Genomic DNA, 17,025 nt, shown 5'->3' with positions numbered 1-17,025 from the left:
ACTAATTGCTTTTTGTAATTCCCAGCTGGTGCACATTACTATCCAGAAGGATTTTTATGTGTGCTCATTAATACTGGTCCATAGTATGCTAAAGAGGCACTGCTGGGAATGCACATACTAGAAATGATAAGTACAATGCTAATAGCCAATATACCTCTTTCCAAACAAAACTGAATTGTACAACATGGAAATTAGTCTTATGACTTCTACCACTGCAGATGCAATAAGTACACACATGTAAACACAATTCTCAGCATACTAAAAGAGAACAACAAAAAAAAAAATTCAGAGCTAAAGGTGTTGCTAAGATTTCTAACCCTGCACAAAGTCTGTTTTTCCTCGCTCTTTAGGCCTATGACTTGTAACTATCCCTGTAGCTCCAACAATGACAACTCCAGTACTAAAGACAGTTATCCTTGTGCACGCCAGAAACCTTAATGATTTAATTGCTCTTTCTATATGTCCCCGTGTTTGTCAATAGGACTGTCTGTGTTCAGACACTGCACAGAAAGCATACTGTTTGCTCTGAAATATTTAGGAGTGAAAGCTAGTCTGACAGGAACATTTGATTTATAGCTTAAAATAGCAGCACCAGGACAAAGAGAAAAATACCTAAAAGCCAGTAACAATTTTCCAAATCTAATTCTGTGCTCACGTTATCACGGAAAGGAAGAAGTACAGACCGCAATCCTTGCTCTCATGCTTTATTTTATTACCATGAGTACTCCCAGTGTCACAAGAGACACCGCACAGGCAGCGGCAGGGCGCGGGCAGCGCGACGCTGCGCGTGAGCTCACCCCCGAGTCCCGTTACGGCTGGCAGCGGTATCTGGAGGCCTCAGGGCAGCGCGCTCGTACATAACGGCGCTGTGAGGCGGCGGGGAGCGGGCCGCGGGTGCAGGGGACAGCGGGGAGGGCAGGCCGCCCCCCGCCCCCAGCAGCGGGGCCCTGGCACTTCACTCCCGGAGGAGCAGCCTCCGGCAGCCGCGCTCGAACACGAGCGCTGGGGGAAAGCGGGAGTTTGCGTTACTCTCTGGCTACGCTTCGTACTCCTTCCCCCAGAACCACGTCCCTCACCTAAATGTACGTGAACGAGCTCCCGCGCCCGTGCCGCTGCTGTCACCGGAGAGTATAACGGCAAAAACCGTCAGTCGCGCTTCACTCTCCCCGCTCTTGGCGCTCCCAGCCCGCCCCGCCCCGCAGGGCCGCCACCGCCTCAGCGCCCCGCCACTGCCCGGCGCTGACCCCACGCAGCGGGCCGCCGAACAGCTCTCCCGACGGAGCACTGCGGGGGCGGCGGCTGCTGTCCCGCCGCATCCCCTCAGCCTCAGAGGTGCGGGCGGCAGGGAGCTGGGCAGTGGGGGCACCCCTCCCCACCTCAGGCGGGGTGCGGGCGGGAAGTGGCCGCCGCCGCTGCCTCCCGCCACTTCTCCTCAGGGTGGGGGGGGTGGGCGTGGACAGAAGCGGTTGGACCGCGCCCGGGGCGTGCCGGGCCGGGCGGGCTGCGGGCGCCCTGCGGAGAGGGCTGTGGAGAGAGCGCGCGCCCGTGGGCGGAGGGCGACAGCCGCCGCAGGGGAAAAGGGGTGGCGGCAGCGGCGTGAGAAGCGCTCCCCGCGGGAAGCCTCCCGCAACGGTAGCTGGGGATGGGGGGCGCGGGGCGCCATCTCTCCTCGGGCACCCCCTTTCCCGGTTATGCCCGGCCACACACACCCCACCGGACGAGCTCCGCGGCGCTGGCAGTGCCCGCCTCAGCCCAACGGACCAAACTTCTACCGCCAGCGGGGCGGAGGAATGCCACCGCCCCCTCCTCCCCCGGCCGCTATCCCGGCACCCCGGCTTCCATCGTCTCCTTATATGGACACCAGAATGTCTGACGTCACCTCAACGCTGGGAAACCAGCGTCCGCGCAACCAAGCTTGGTTGGGAAGGTGGGTGGTGCGGGAAAGGCGGGGGGGCGGCTGTGGACTGTTGATGGACACGCCATTGCGCCATTGGGAGCGGCGGCCCCGGCTCGGCCATTGGGCGAGGAAGGCCGAGGGGGCGGGGAGCCGTGGGAGGGGTAGGTTGTGGTGGTTGAAAAGCCGCCGCCTGGCTGAGGAGCGGTGCCAGTGCGGGGTGGGCGCTGCCAGGGGGAGGCAGGAGGGCAGGAGTTCGAGTCCCGCCTCCGCGAGCCTGAACCGGGAGCCGCTTCTCTGGGCTTCTGCAATCCGCTCGGGGCGAGGGGAGGTGCGGGTGGTTGGTTGTTTTCCGCTCCTTCCTCATTTTTGTCCTTGCGCGGAGGCCGCGTTCTTCTCTGTGGGGCGCCAGCCCGCAGGGACAGAGTTTGCCAGGAGTTTGTGCGGACTTCGGGCCCCGGCCCCCCGCCCCGCCGCCGCCATGCCTGTCTTCCACACACGTACCATCGAGAGCATCCTGGAGCCGGTGGCCCAGCAGATCTCCCACCTGGTCATCATGCACGAGGAGGGGGAGGTGGACGGCAAGGCCATTCCGGACCTCACCGCCCCCGTGTCGGCCGTGCAGGCCGCTGTCAGCAACCTGGTGCGGGTGAGTAGTGGCGGCCGGCCCGCCTCCTCCGCTCCTTCTCACGGGAGCAACTTTGGCTGCCGCGGCCAACTTCGGGGTCCGGCGGCCGCGGAGCCCGCCCGCCCCGGCCCGTCACGTACAGGTGCGCCAGGCCCCCCCGCGCCGGCCGGTGGCCGCCCCGCCGGCGCCCCGTGACGGAGCGGCGTCCCCGGCCGTGCTGCCGGTGGCGAGGCTGGGGCCGGGAAGGGGTTAAGTTGGGAGCCTTTCTGGACCTCTGCGGCTCCTGTCTGGAAGCCGCCTTCGGCTGTTCCCGCCCCGGCCGGCGAAGGAGCTCGGCGAGCCGTGCTGCGGAGCGGTGCCTGTCCGGAGCAGCGAGTTGTTCACCACCGTAACGCCTGGAGAAGTCTGCCTTTATCCCCACCTGAGGACCAGCATCGCGTCAAAGTGCAGTAAAGGGCTGTAGCTATTGCGCTTTATACCCTCCTCTCCACTCGGTGCGGGCTGCACCCTAAAACGTCTCACAGACGTCTCCGATATGCTGTGTGTTTTTTTGCTGTCTTGGAAACTCCTATTTTAAGTGTATGCACTATAAAAGGCAAAATACTTACTTGGTGTGATCCTATCCTAAAAAAACCCCACCCTCAAACCTCCCAGGCATTTGATTTTTATATTGGGGAAGGCTGACAGTTCGTAATCAGCACAGGAGTCAAAGAGGGACAGACCTGTGGTTTCTATGCAAAGTTTGGAGTTGTAATTTGTTCTGTTTGTTACATAGCCTCGAGTGCGAGTTACTGTTTGCTTGTGGGAAGCTAAAATCGGCTTGAATCTCTCGACTTCTTGAAAGCAGCTGTGCATAGCATGTCTCTTTAAGATCGGAGTTTGCAATATGGACATTTCAGTTTGAGAGATGCAGATGACTAATACATGTGAAATGTTTTAGTTTTATTAGTACTTTTATAACCAGCTGCATGAAAAGAATAGCAAACTGTTGCAAGACAGAAATGTCTTCTTTGATATAGAAAGCACTGCAACTTTGCATACTCCTCTATTTCATTAAGAATTACTTGGTAATACTTATCTTGTATGTCTGTTAAGCTCATTTACAGATACTCTGAGTTCACTTTTGAACATCAGATGTTACTTGCTCTCTTTGAGTCCTGTAAAATTCTTAAGTCATTCGTGGCAAGCGATATTCCTCAGCAGTAAACTTTTCCATAGAATGAAATAGCTACATACAGTTTAAATATTGTGTCACTATTAACTGATGTATTAGTGCACTGAAATAATGAGGCTTGTCAATATAAGAAGCTGTCAAGATGACTAATGTACGTGATGTGTTTATCAGATTTTGGCCTGTAGTACTTCCTACTGCTAGAGTAACTTGCCACTTTGAGGTTTTGCAGTTTACTACAGTGTAACTGTAACTCTTGGTCCCTGTGACTCCATGAATTTTACAGCACGTACTGTCTAGAATACTTGTGCTTTTTGCTGAGTTTAGCTGAAACTCTTGTTTTTATGAGGAACAATCGGTCTGCAGCAGTGAACTGATGTAATAGGTATATTGGCTGTAAGGGTGTGAAGCCTGAGTGTATGAAATACTTTTCCTTGAAAGGAAGACTTTAGAATAACACTTTGCCTCCTTGAGCTTAGCCTGCATCACTGGGTTGTGTGACTATTTTCTTCCCATCTCCCTTCCTCTCAAAAAGAAACCTAATCTGATAAAGTAGCATTTATTAGAGAAATGCAGAAACAGAATTAGTTTCTTTCTGCAGCTTGCTAATGCCAGCTCTTCTTTCATTTTGGAGAGTTTTGAAAGCCTCTGGTTTTCTTTTCTTTCCTGCTAGCTAGATAAGAGGAAAGACTGTTGAATTATTTTCGTGTGTTAATTCACAAAGAGCAAGTAGAAGTGGTGTAATCTGAGGTGGTACTTAGAAGGAAGATGCCCTGATCTGGTAGAATACAGCTTCGACTACATTAGGAAAAATACAGAATTAAAGTTCTGTTTCCTGTCTGAAGCTGTTTTCAGTGCATCATTCTGAAGTGTAAAGATAATCTGTGAAACTGCAGTTTCACAGGAGCAGGAATATTTGTGCAGACAGGTTATCTAATTGCGAGCCTTTTGGTGGCCTCACAGGTGACAGCAAAGATGGAATTGTCCATATAACTAAGACAGTAATGTAGCTGCTAGCTCTTTGTGTTGTATGCTGTCTGCTCAGGGTTCTTTGTGTAGCATGAGTATCAAAGCGTGCATCATGGTAAGTACTGACCAGCAGAGAAGTTTTTCAGTGATAACTTGTCACACACAGCAGCACCATTCTCTGGCTTCCCAGCCTACAGTAAGGACTCTACAGTCTGGAACTTGCAGTATTTAATTTGTGTAACTACTGCATCTGTAAGTAACTGTTGGTAGCAGTGTTTGAAGTGCTGAGACCCATTCTTGTGCAAGGCCTAGGAGATGTGCTGTGTGGGGAAATGGGCTAGGAAATGAGAAAATGGGTATGAGGAGAGAACCACATGCAGTAACTTAAAAAGTTTATTTTGCTGACATTCCTGAGATGGAGTTAACACAATATCCAAGATGGAGCAGAGGTTGATAGATATGAGAGTCTTAAATGAAGACTATTAGATGAGTTAAAAGGGAGTCTGTCTCCTAGATAACTTGACTACAGACCTCAATACGAGAACTCTTCTGTCAGTTTGCTGTTCAGCATGCCTTTCTGTATTTTCTGTCAGAAATGGATGTGCTGTATTTTAAGGTTTGCTTGAAGCTACCTTAAGGTACATGTTTTGGTGTTTTTTTTTTTTTAATGTAAGGTTTGCACACCCAACAAGGCCTACTGTAGGGATGCTTCCTTGTCAGAACCTATTTGTAAAGTAATCCTAGGTAAGAGAAAGTCCAAGTCCTTGTTGAAGTTAATGAAATAACTAAATCTTTACAAGTTAGTTCCTTTCCCATGGTAAATACCAAAGACTTGGTATTCTGCACTTTTGTATTAGTTCCCAATATGTGACAGTTCGGTTCTACTGTGTCTTGAATATTCTGTTAGGGGATAGCTTTTGCAGAACAATACTCAAATTGGTTTGAAGTAATTTGATGAAATTTCTGAACTGTGAGATAAGGTGCATGTTGCCCATGCAAAAGTTTTGCCTGTAGAGGTAAGTGGCAGAAGTTTTTTGCACAAAAATAACCTTTGACTGGAGCCAGGAATTTGAGGGAGAGGCTTCAGATTAGTATCACAAGGTTAACAGTGTATTAAATCAGTCCTTTTTTTAACTGAAGATCTTAATGTTTTCATTGGCTGATATTTGGAGTGGATGTGCGCCTCTTCTGGGAGGGCTGGGGTTTGGTTTGGTATTTCTTATGGCTGAAGATGTAACACTGTAAGACAACAGAATTGGTTGAGGGGGAAAAATAGTTAAGTCTAATAGGGAATAATTTGGAGCTTGCTAAATATAGTATTAGTTTAGTGGGCAGTGAAATGAAAGTCTGAATTCTAACTGGTCAAACTTCACTGGGAAGAAATGAACCATATTGTGATTTTCTAATTTTTTTTAAAAAAAATTCATCAGACTTCTAGCCTATTTTAAAAAGAGGGATTTCTGTCAAAGATGACTAATGATGATGCAGAAAGCTTAAACCTATAACACATATTATATAAAATAACTTCAGTTCATGGAGGAGAAAAATCTCTACTTTCCAGTTGTGAATTTACAAGCATTTATGTTCAGAGTAACGTTATATTACTGCCAAACAGAGAAGGCAAATTCTACTCTGTTTTAAACTCCATACAGTTACTACCTTGTGTGAATTCTGGCTTTCTGTCAGTACAGGCATAGCCCAGTCTTGCCACTTCTCTTCACTGTTTCGGACAGAACTGCTTCAGAGTAGAGTCACTGCTACTCTGCCAAATACAAACAGTACCACGCATGGGTGAAGCTGCTGAGTTTGACAGATAGGGAAGTAATTCTGTGCATGAGAATTAAGGTAATAGAGAGGAACCTGAGAAGGGACTTTAGAAGTACACATAATTTAAATACTGGAGCAGGATCAGCAACTCAAGGAGATGCTGGCTTTTCAGAGGCTGGGTTGTTGAACCAGGTCAATGCTCTGAAAGATCTGACCTGCTTTACCTGAGACCAAATGGCTGACCATTACCCTGTTTCTCTGTCCTTTGTTTTTACTGAGCTTGAGCCATCTGAGGAAAGTGACACTGATGTGAAATGCTGATAATGAAAGATTTGTAAGACACGGTCACAAATGAAGGGGCTGAGATCTTTCAGAACAGAGAGATGCTCTGAAAGGCCAGCACTTGTCTAGGTGATGAGGCAGCTTCTGCCTTTCTATCCTCCATGCTATAGGTGCTGTCCTTTTGTATTTGAATCTGTATGTTTTGTAAGTGTCTACACGCATCCAATTTCTATTACATTAATTTTTATGGGGAAAAATTGCTTTACTCTCTATTAAATTGTTAACTATCACATTTCTCAAGAATGTATTGTTGATGGATGCTGTGATATGCCTTTATTTACCTACTGAGATTTGGAGGCTTATGAAACTATACTGATATCTATCTTCATCTCAGTCAGTAACCATAAGTAGCTGGTCAGGCTAATCATCAGTAAAGGTCTCAGCTTATGAATATCCTGTCTTGTAGTCATGGTTTTTCAGATGTTTCCTTTAAGTAGAGCAGGGCCAAGCACTATTTAAAAAAAATAAATGCAATGTAGAGCAAGATTAAGCTTAACTGGAGGTTCTACTTGATGAGAAGAACACCCTATAGCACTGAGTCAGTCAGTCATGTCAGAGGTTTTGTCGCTTCCTAAAGCTGTGAAGTCAATCTCTTTAAACCACCACCAGCTGAAGCCCACCTCATCTAGCCACAACTAAAACCACACAGATTACTCTCACAAAACAGGTACAACTCTACACCAGTACTTAGGCAGTGACATAAAGTTTAAAACAAACCAAACAACAAACCTCAACTGTGAATGAGTTGCGTTTAGTGTAGCTGGAGCAGCTGTCCTATCTCATCCCAGTGGATGAAGAAGTAGTAATTGCCTGAAGCAACCAGCATGTTGTGGGTGCATATCCATGGGTCTCTGTCAAGTGAGAAATTGCCTGGGGTTGCAGGGCCATGTGGAAAGAGCTGTGCATTTTCCCTGGACAGACTGAATTGCCTACCAACACCTGCAAAATGCAGCCTGCCTTGAAATTCTTGTCATGATTGCTGCAGCAGAAGTTAAATACATGGCTAAACACTTTAAATGAGGAGAAATGGTCTGACTTGTGGAGAGTGGGTGGTAAAACAGCTTCCTCATCCCTGAATTTTTTCTGGTATAGCTGACTTGCCTGTATCTCAGGGTGCCCAAGAGAGGAGTGAGCTGTTGAGGACAGCTTAGTGTTTCTCTTTTCTGAGAGAAAAATTAGCTTGCAATATTTATTTATTTATGTATCTTGGAAAAGGGTAGAGAAGAAAGAAAAAAAGGTAAGCTTTTTCCCTGCAGAATTTTCTACACAGTACAGAAGATGGCTCTCAAGGGGTTGTAGTAACTTTCTCATTGTTTTTCTTGATGTTTAACTTTTCATGGGATATGTATAGATCTGTGCCCCCCCCGTCTCCAGTTTATTGTATTGGAGTATGTTTAAGCTGAAAGACATGGGTTAACAGCAGCTTATGTGAACTCTACAGAACTTGAAAACTTAGAGGCAAGTGAATGAGAGTGCTAGAAGATCCCTAATGATGTCATGAGAGAATAAGTCTTTTCATTATAGGTTTCTAGGTCTTGTGTATGTGTAGTAGAAACTTATGATTAGTGTTAGGAGAGAGTAAGTTAGTAGTTAGGAGTCAGCTGACAGCGGCGGCAGCAGCGAAAAGCGGCGGCAGCAGCGAAAGCGGCGGCAGCGACTTGAGGTTAGTGCGGGGGCGAGGGCGACATCGGGCTTAACCGGGCGGTTTTTCGTACACTGGGCCCCCCCTGAGCCCCCCGCGAGCATCAGCCCCGAGCTGCTTCCCTCTGACCCCGGACCCGGACCCGGAGGTTCCCGGCAACGAATCAGGAGAGGAGGGGGCGTAGCCGGAGGCACCGCGGGCGATTTAAACGCGGTGAAACCAGAACAAACAGCTGACAGCGGCGGCAGCAGCGAAAAGCGGCGGCAGCAGCGAAAAGCGGCGGCAGCGACTTGAGGTTAGTGCGGGGGCGAGGGCGACATCGGGCTTAACCGGGCGGTTTTTCGTACTCTGGGCCCCCCCTGAGCCCCCCACGAGCATCAGCCCCGAGCTGCTTCCCTCTGACCCTGGACCCGGATCCGGAGGTTCCTGGCAACGAATCAGGAGAGGAGGGGGCGTAGCTGGAGGCACCGCGGGCGATTTAAATGCTCCACCCCCTGTTATCGTTGATAAAGAGCCCCCTGGAGGGCAGGGACTAGAGGGGAGAGACTCAGCAGTGCCTGGGTGAGTCAGCAGTGACTGGGTGTGTCCCAGGGTAGGAGAGGCTGCAGTTGTTTGCAACTCGTTGGGGAGGGCACTGACTCCCTCCCAGTGCACAAGGCGAGGAAGGTGCCAAGGAGCTGTGAACCAGGGGTGCCACCAACAGGTATTTCCCGGTTCAGTGGAAGAACAATGGTATCTACCCGGTGGAAGAAGACCAAAATGGATGTGGGAACCCAGACAGAGCTCCCACGGAAGGAGGCGATGGTGCAGGTTGCCGGCTGCAGGGAATGCTACAGCGTCTCTGTGGTGTCAGGGGGCTGTGTGCGCTGTGAGCAAGTAGATGATCTGCTCGGCCAAGCGGCACAGCTGCAAAGTCAGGTTGAAAGGCTTCAAGCCGAAGTAGAAAGGCTTAGGAGCATTCGGGAGGCTGAAATGGAGATAGACTGGTGGAGCCAGGCTCTGCCCTCCCTGCAACAAAAATGGGAGCACCTGCCGGAGAGCTCCCAGGATCGAGGGACCCCTGTACTCTGCCCCTCTCAGGTGGAAAACGATAACCTAGAGGAGAGGAGTGAGTGGAGGCAAGTCTATGGCCGTGGCAAAAGGCGAGTGCCCTCCTTGCCTACCTTGCCTCCACAGGTGCCTCTGAGCAATAGATATGAAGCCCTAGTGGAATACAGCCGGTCCAATGGGGATGTGGTGGAGAGGCAACCTATATCAGAGGTCCCACCACAGTCAGAAAAACCTGACAGGCATATAGCTACCTCCTCCACAAGGAAGAAGAGAAGAGTTTTAGTGGTTGGAGACTCCTTCCTAAAGGGATCTGAGGGCCCAATATGCAGAGCTGACCCCCATCACAGGGAGGTCTGCAGCCTGCCTGGAGCCCGAATCAGGGATATCACCAGGCAACTCCCCAACCTGGTGAAGGCCACAGACTACTACCCCCTGCTGATCTTCCAGACAGGTGGGGAAGAAGCTGCATCCCGTAGTCTGAGGGGGATGAAGAAAGACTACAAGGCCCTAGGACGATTGGTGAAAGAGTCTGGGGCACAAGTTGTTTTCTCCTCCCTCCTTCCATTTTCAGGTGATGACATGGGATGGAATAGTAGGATTCTCTCTATTAACGCCTGGCTACGAGACTGGTGCTACAGGCAGGGCTTTGGGTTCTTTGATAATGGCTGGTTTTATAGGACAACAGGTGTGACAGTGATACATGGGAAAGGTTTATGTCGTAGGGGCAAAAGGGTTCTGGGACAGGAATTAGCAGGGCTCATTCGGAGAGCTTTAAACTAGATTCGAAGGGGGATGGGGTGGTAGCTGGGCTTGCACCACTGGGGCAATGCTCTAGTGTTGAGGTAGACCAGGAGGCCCCCCATCCCCCTGGGGTGAAATCAGGGGGTGAATCTGGGATGAAATCGGTGTGCCCAGCTCGCTCCCTGAAATGCCTGTACACCAATGCACGCAGCATGGGGAATAAGCAGGAGGAGTTAGAAATCCGTGTTCGGTCGGGGGGCTATGATCTAGTGGCAATTACAGAGACTTGGTGGGACGCCTCGCATGACTGGAATGTGGTCATGGATGGCCATGTCCTGTTCAGGAAAGACAGGCCGCTAAGGAGAGGTGGTGGAGTTGCTCTTTATGTGAGTGAGCAGCTAGAATGTATTGAGTTCTGTCCAGAGGCAGATCAGGAGCGAGTTGAGAGTTTGTGGGTGCGAATTAAGGGGCAGGCTGCAGGGGTGATACTGTTGTGGGTGTCTATTACAGGCCACCGGATCAGGATGAGGAGGGTGATGAGGCCTTCTACAGGCAAGCTGAGAGCAGTCTCGCAATTACAGGGCCTGGTTGTTGTGGGGGATTTCAACTACCCTGATATTTGCTGGGAGGCCTACTCAGCCAGCCATCCCCAGTCCAGGAGGTTCCTCCAGTGCATTGATGATAACTTTCTGATGCAAATGGTGGATGAGCCAACTAGGAGAGGAGCGCTGCTGGATCTGATCCTCACTAACAAGGAGGGTCTGGTTGAAGAGGTGAAGGTTGAGGGCAGCCTTGGTTGTAGCGACCATGAGATGGTAGAGTTCAGGATCTCATGTGGCAGGAACAGAACAGCTAGCAGAATCACAACCCTGAACTTCAGGAGGGCCAACTTTGGCCTTTTCAAGCAATTGCTAGGGGAAATCCCATGGGACAGGGTACTAGAAGGTAAGGGGGCCCAAGATAGTTGGTTAGCGTTCAAGGACTGCTTCTTCCGAGCTCAAGATCAGAGCATCCCAACAGGTAGGAAGTCAAGGAAGGGTACCAGGAGACCTGCATGGTTGAACAGGGAACTGCTGGGCAAACTCAAGTGGAAGAAGAAGGTGTACAGATCGTGGAAGGAGGGGCTGGCCACTTGGGAGGAATATAAGTCTGTTGTCAGAGGATGTAGGGAGGCAACTAGGAAAGCTAAGGCCTCCTTGGAATTAAACCTTGCAAGAGAGGTCAAGGACAACAGAAAGGGCTTCTTCAAATACATTGCAGGTAAAGCCAACACTAGAGGCAATGTAGGCCCACTGATGAATGAGGTGGGGGCCCTGGAGACAGAGGATAAAAAGAAGGCGGAGTTACTGAATGCCTTCTTTGCCTCTGTCTATACTGTTGGAGGCTGTCCTGAGGAGCCCTGGACCCCTGCGGCCTCAGAAGAAGGCAGGATAGAGGAGGAATCTGTCTTGGTTGATGAGGGCTGGGTCAGGGACCAATTAAGCAACCTGGACGTCCATAAATCCATGGGCCCTGATGGGATGCACCCGCGGGTGCTGAGGGAGCTGGCGGAAGTCATTGCTAGGCCACTCTCCATCATCTTTGCTAAGTCGTGGGCAACGGGAGAGGTGCCTGAGGACTGGAGGAAAGCGAATGTCACTCCAGTCTTCAAAAAGGGCAGGAAGGAGGACCCGGGTAACTATAGACCGGTCAGCCTCACCTCCATCCCTGGAAAGGTGATGGAGCAACTTGTTCTTGGTGCTGTCTCTAGGCACATCAAGGATAGGGGGATCATTAGGGGCACTCAGCATGGCTTCACCAAGGGGAAGTCTTGCTCAACCAACTTGATAGCCTTTTATGAGGATGTTACCCGGTGGATAGATGATGGTAAAGCTGTGGATGTGGTCTATCTCGATTTCAGTAAAGCGTTTGTCACGGTCTCCCACAGCATCCTCGCAGCTAATCTGAGGAAGTGTGGTCTGGATGATCGGGTAGTGAGGTGGATTGTAAACTGGCTGAAGGAAAGAAGCCAGAGAGTAGTGGTCGGCGGGACAGACTCCAGTTGGAGGCCTGTGTCTAGCGGAGTTCCGCAAGGGTCGGTACTGGGACCAGTTCTATTCAATATATTCATTAATGACTTGGATGAGGGATTAGAGTGCGCTGTCAGCAAGTTCGCTGATGACACAAAACTGGGAGGAGTGGCTGAGATGCCGGAAGGCTGCGCAGCCATTCAGAGAGACCTGGACAGGCTGGAGAGTTGGGCGGGGAGAAATTTAATGAAATATAACAAGGGCAAGTGTAGAGTCCTGCATCTGGGCAAGAACAACCCCATGTACCAGTACAAGTTGGGGACAGAGCTGTTGGAGAGCAGCGTAGGGGAAAGGGACCTGGGGGTCCTAGTGGACAACAGGATGACCATGAGCCAGCAGTGTGCCCTTGTGGCCAAGAAGGCCAATGGCATCCTGGGGTGTATTAGAAGGGGTGTGGTCAGCAGGTTGAGAGAGGTTCTCCTCCCCCTCTACTCTGCCCTGGTGAGGCCGCATCTGGAGTATTGTGTCCAGTTCTGGGCCCCTCAGTTCAAGAAGGACAGGGAACTGCTAGAGAGAGTCCAGCGCAGAGCCACGAAGATGATTAAGGGAGTGGAACATCTCCCTTATGAGGAGAGGCTGAGGGAGCTGGGTCTCTTTAGCTTAGAGAAGAGGAGACTGAGGGGTGACCTCATTAATGTTTATAAATATGTAAAGGGCAAGTGTCAAGAGGATGGAGCCAGGCTCTTCTCAGTGACATCCCTTGACAGGACAAGGGGCAATGGGTGCAAGCTGGAGCACAGGAGGTTCCACTTAAATATGAGGAAAAACTTCTTTACGGTGAGGGTGACTGAACACTGGAACAGGCTGCCCAGAGAGGTTGTGGAGTCTCCTTCTCTGGAGACATTCAAAACCTGCCTGGACGCGTTCCTGTGTGATATGGTCTAGGCAATCCTGCTCCGGCAGGGGGATTGGACTAGATGATCTTTCGAGGTCCCTTCCAATCCCTAACATTCTGTGATTCTGTGATTCTGTATTTTTTAAATAATAAGTTTCCTTCTTTTTTTGAAATAGAACATTCTGCTTCAGGGTACCTGCAGTTTCTTTGGTAATAATTTAGCATATTGTGGGAACTGTGGCCATATGTGGATAAAACCCATTAGGGTGTGTGCATGGGAGGGACAGGGAGAAGAGTGATTAATGATTAATCAGAAAGCAACTTCGTAATATCAAAAAACACATCATAAACCTCTTTCTTGCTTTTATCTGTTAGGAATTATCTTTACGTAAGTGATAAATCAGCTTCTGATTTGAATGGAATAATCTTTGTTCTGTTATTATGTTTGGAGACTGAATTTGTACCAGTCTTCCACCAGCTTTAAAAGGAATCTTTTGTTCTCTGTTCCTTTATATGTGCATAGAGATGGTGATTACGTGCAGCTTGGTTTTTGGGCATAGAAAGTGAGAATATTATTGTGGAATGGATAACCTTAAAGTGGCAGCTGGACTAAAAAATTCCATATGCCAACAGCATGGTGTATACTACTCCTGCTCTGGAAAACTTAGCATATGCTTTCTGCTGCATAAGTGAATTACAACAGTGAGGGAAGAGTTGTTAAATCCATATTAAGGGATAACGTTTAGTGATTTCATCTTGTTCCTGACTTCTTATAACTTTAGAGTGTCATGTAGTTTTGCTTTGTGCTTTGAAACAAGAAGATATTTTTGTCCACATAGTAGTATTGGACTGTAGACATGGAATTCCTTTGTAGAGTTTAATAAAACAATGAACCAAATACAACATGGTTCAGTATGTTTTACACTTAGAAATGTGTAGCTTCAGAATGTAAGCAGGGTAATTTAAAGGTGTCTTCCCCTTCCCAATATAGTTGAGATTTGAATTGATGAAGCAAGTCTCAGAGGTGTAGGAGAGGGGCAGTCAAGCTGTGATTTTAAAGGTGTGTTAGCAAACATGTGATGTTAATGCTAGTTACTGGAAATAATGCCCGAGATCATTAACTGGTTGTTGCAAATGCAAATGTTTCTTGTTCCAAATCTGCTAGAATTCTTAAGTGAAAGCCAAATTACACTGGTTTTTTTGCCAGTTACTTTTCCAAAGGAGAGAATAGGCCAGTCCTAGTCAGTTCTTGCCTTGAGGACTGCTTAATTTTGGTAGTCACTTCACATATAGCTAAGACCAGCTTTTTATCCCTACTTCTCTGTACAGCCTGTATGTATTGTCCCTCAGCTCTTGTTTCTGACTCCATTGTTTTACTCTTACTGGCTTTGTATTTTTTCACCTCAAATATGAAGACAAAGTATCTACTATTAGTAATACCACTCTTCTGCCATTTCTCACTCTGAAAAGCAAGTCGGACTGGCAAACTAGACCTTAAGAAACATTGCAACGTAATGTGTTTTTTCCTTTAGTGACACAAATTCTATTCTGTCACTTGCTCATTTGAAAGCTGAGAAGCAATTCAACTTGCCTCTGTGGCTATGGTTCTTAATTTCTGCAAAATGATAACCTTCCTGGCATTTGTCTTTGAACACAGAAATAGGAGCTTTTACTAGGGAGCACTTATCTAATTTGAACAGCAAAGTATCTTTATAACTGTGTAAGTGCATCCACTAAATTAATTGTAATGTTTGATTGTATAAATTCTTCCTTAATTTCTGTGACATCAAGCAAGAGAGAATTAACTGTAAATAATGTCCTGTAATTGGAGTCTAAAGTAACATCTTGTGTTGATGCATGAAAAATGCACCACAGATGAGTGGTTGTTGCAACTATCTGCATTTCAGAAGACACTTGGTTTTGGATACAAGATGACTTGCTGCATGGAGAGATGAAATGATAAAATAAAGGCTGGATCTTCTTTTCAGTTACAAATATTTTGCCAATAAGTATCTCCTTAAAACACTATCCTAGCAGCTCAAAACTGAGCTGGGTGGGGGGAGCCGCTCTATGTGCATAACATTGGGAAGTAGGTCTAGTTTGTCCCTGTAGTAATTTCAGGCCCTAGTGTGTTTGTAAGAATATGAAAAACTGGATGGAGAATCGGTAGAGAGGGCAAACCTTTCCTTTGTCTACTTTGCCTAATTCAGGTTTACTGAGGTATGACTTGTAATTGCCCCTAGCCTGAGACTAGAACTAAAGTTTTCTGTGAAAATATACTGAACAACTCACTTTGGAACAAATCTCTTATTCTGAAGTAAATAAGGTTCTGATGCTTCAGAATAATTATTTACATTATGAATAATGATCAATGGATAACAATACTGGCTGATGAAAGGGGAAAGAAGGAAAAAAACCCAACCTCTTAACTCTCAAAGGCTTTCCATGATTACTGGAACTGTCAGCTCCTGTTTTGAAGTGATGATGATGATCTTAATAACTTCCTCACTAAGAGAACATGTGTTGGAACAGTTTCCCAGTACCCTGACTTCATGGGTAGGGTAGGAAACTGATGATTCACGTCAGGGTTCTCCAGTAAAAAGCGGAGAAGAGAAACAAGCCATTCCTGCAGAGAACTTGTGTGTCTTGTTGCTGTTGTCTTAGAATCCTTGTGAAGAGACCTTTTGTAATAAAACTACATTGCATGTTCCATCAGTGTTTATACCCACAGAACACTGAATGTAACCTGATCCTCTTTCACTGAGGATAAGTTTTCCTTGTGGGGGCCTGGGGTTGCTGAAGGCAGATCTCAGTAAAGACTGGGGTAAAGAAAGTATTGAGTACCTCAGCCTTTTCTGTATTGTGACCAGGCCCCCCCACACCTATTCAGCAGTGGGCCCACTTTTTACCTAGTCTTCATTTTGCTGCTCCTGTACTTACACAAGCATTTTTTTTGTTGTCCTTCATGCCCCTCAACAGATTTAACTCTAGATAAACTTTGGGATGGACCCCATCCCTGCATGATCAGGTAGCATCTCTGTATTCCTCCTGAGTCACCTGTCCATGCTTCTACCTCCTGTGTGCCTACTTTTCATGTCAGCTTGGTGCAGGTCTCCTGCCACCTTGGGTTGACTTCCTACTCATCAGTGCGAACCATCCTTGAGCTTGGAGAAGGTCATCTTTGAAAATCAACCAGCACTCTAGAACCTCTCTTCTTTCTAAGACTGTATCCCATGGGATTTCTCCAAGGAGGTCCCTGAAGAGGCCAAAGTCTGTTCTGAAGTCCAGGGTCTGATTTGTCTTGTTTCTTCCTTTCCATCATCTCATGGTCACTGCAGCTAAGGTTGCAGCTGACCTCTGCATTCCCAACCAGTTCTTCCTTGTTTCTAACAGCAGAGTGCCTCCTCTCTTTGGCTCTGCTATCTGTATTTATCTACTAATGAAAGATGATATTTAGAGCTTACAGTGTGTGATAGGAAAAGTACAGTATTTCTCATTGCAGTGGAGGTAAGCAATTTTCATATTAAACTGATTTTCTGTGATGGCCTAAGAAGGTTTGACTTGAGCAACTATCATGCTTAATCTTTGTCCTCAGGTAAATATGGTGCATAAATGAATGATGAATAACAGAACTGAGAAGTACTGCTTTGGCTAGTTTTACAAGCTTTATTCTTGGATATCTTTGTGTATGCAGCTTAAAATGTCTGGGTATGCTGCAACTGTTCTGGTCTCATTGCTCTACAAATTAGAGTTGCAAAAGTTTCCAGTCACTTGGCTGGGATACAGTAAATCTTGTATGGTAATTCCAAAATTGTCTAAATTCTTTAACTGTCCTAAAAGGTACAGATTAGTTGAAGGCAATCTGGGTTTAGGTCAGCAGTGGGCAAAGACCAAAAGCCTTGTTCTGTAATGGATGT

General features: G+C 47.7%; 1 protein-coding gene across 3 annotated transcripts in view; it reads left to right on the top strand.

Annotated features, from left to right (window-relative positions):
• The first annotated feature begins 2,117 nt into the window (after positions 1-2,117).
• VCL (vinculin) overlaps positions 2,118-17,025 on the top strand; it is a 68,670-nt gene continuing 53,762 nt past the window's right edge. For all 3 annotated transcript variants that reach the window (XM_068397959.1, XM_068397960.1, XM_068397958.1), the window contains exon 1: positions 2,118-2,543. In XM_068397959.1, coding sequence (XP_068254060.1) covers positions 2,376-2,543 — 168 coding nt within the window. In that variant the 5' untranslated portion in view covers positions 2,118-2,375. The remainder of the gene's footprint in view (positions 2,544-17,025) is intronic.

The sequence above is a fragment of the Nyctibius grandis genome, chromosome 4 (assembly GCF_013368605.1).
Source record: "Nyctibius grandis isolate bNycGra1 chromosome 4, bNycGra1.pri, whole genome shotgun sequence".
Classification (NCBI taxonomy): Eukaryota; Metazoa; Chordata; class Aves; order Nyctibiiformes; family Nyctibiidae; genus Nyctibius; species Nyctibius grandis.
Note: the sequence above shows the minus strand (reverse complement) of the source record. Positions and strands in the feature narration are given on the sequence as shown.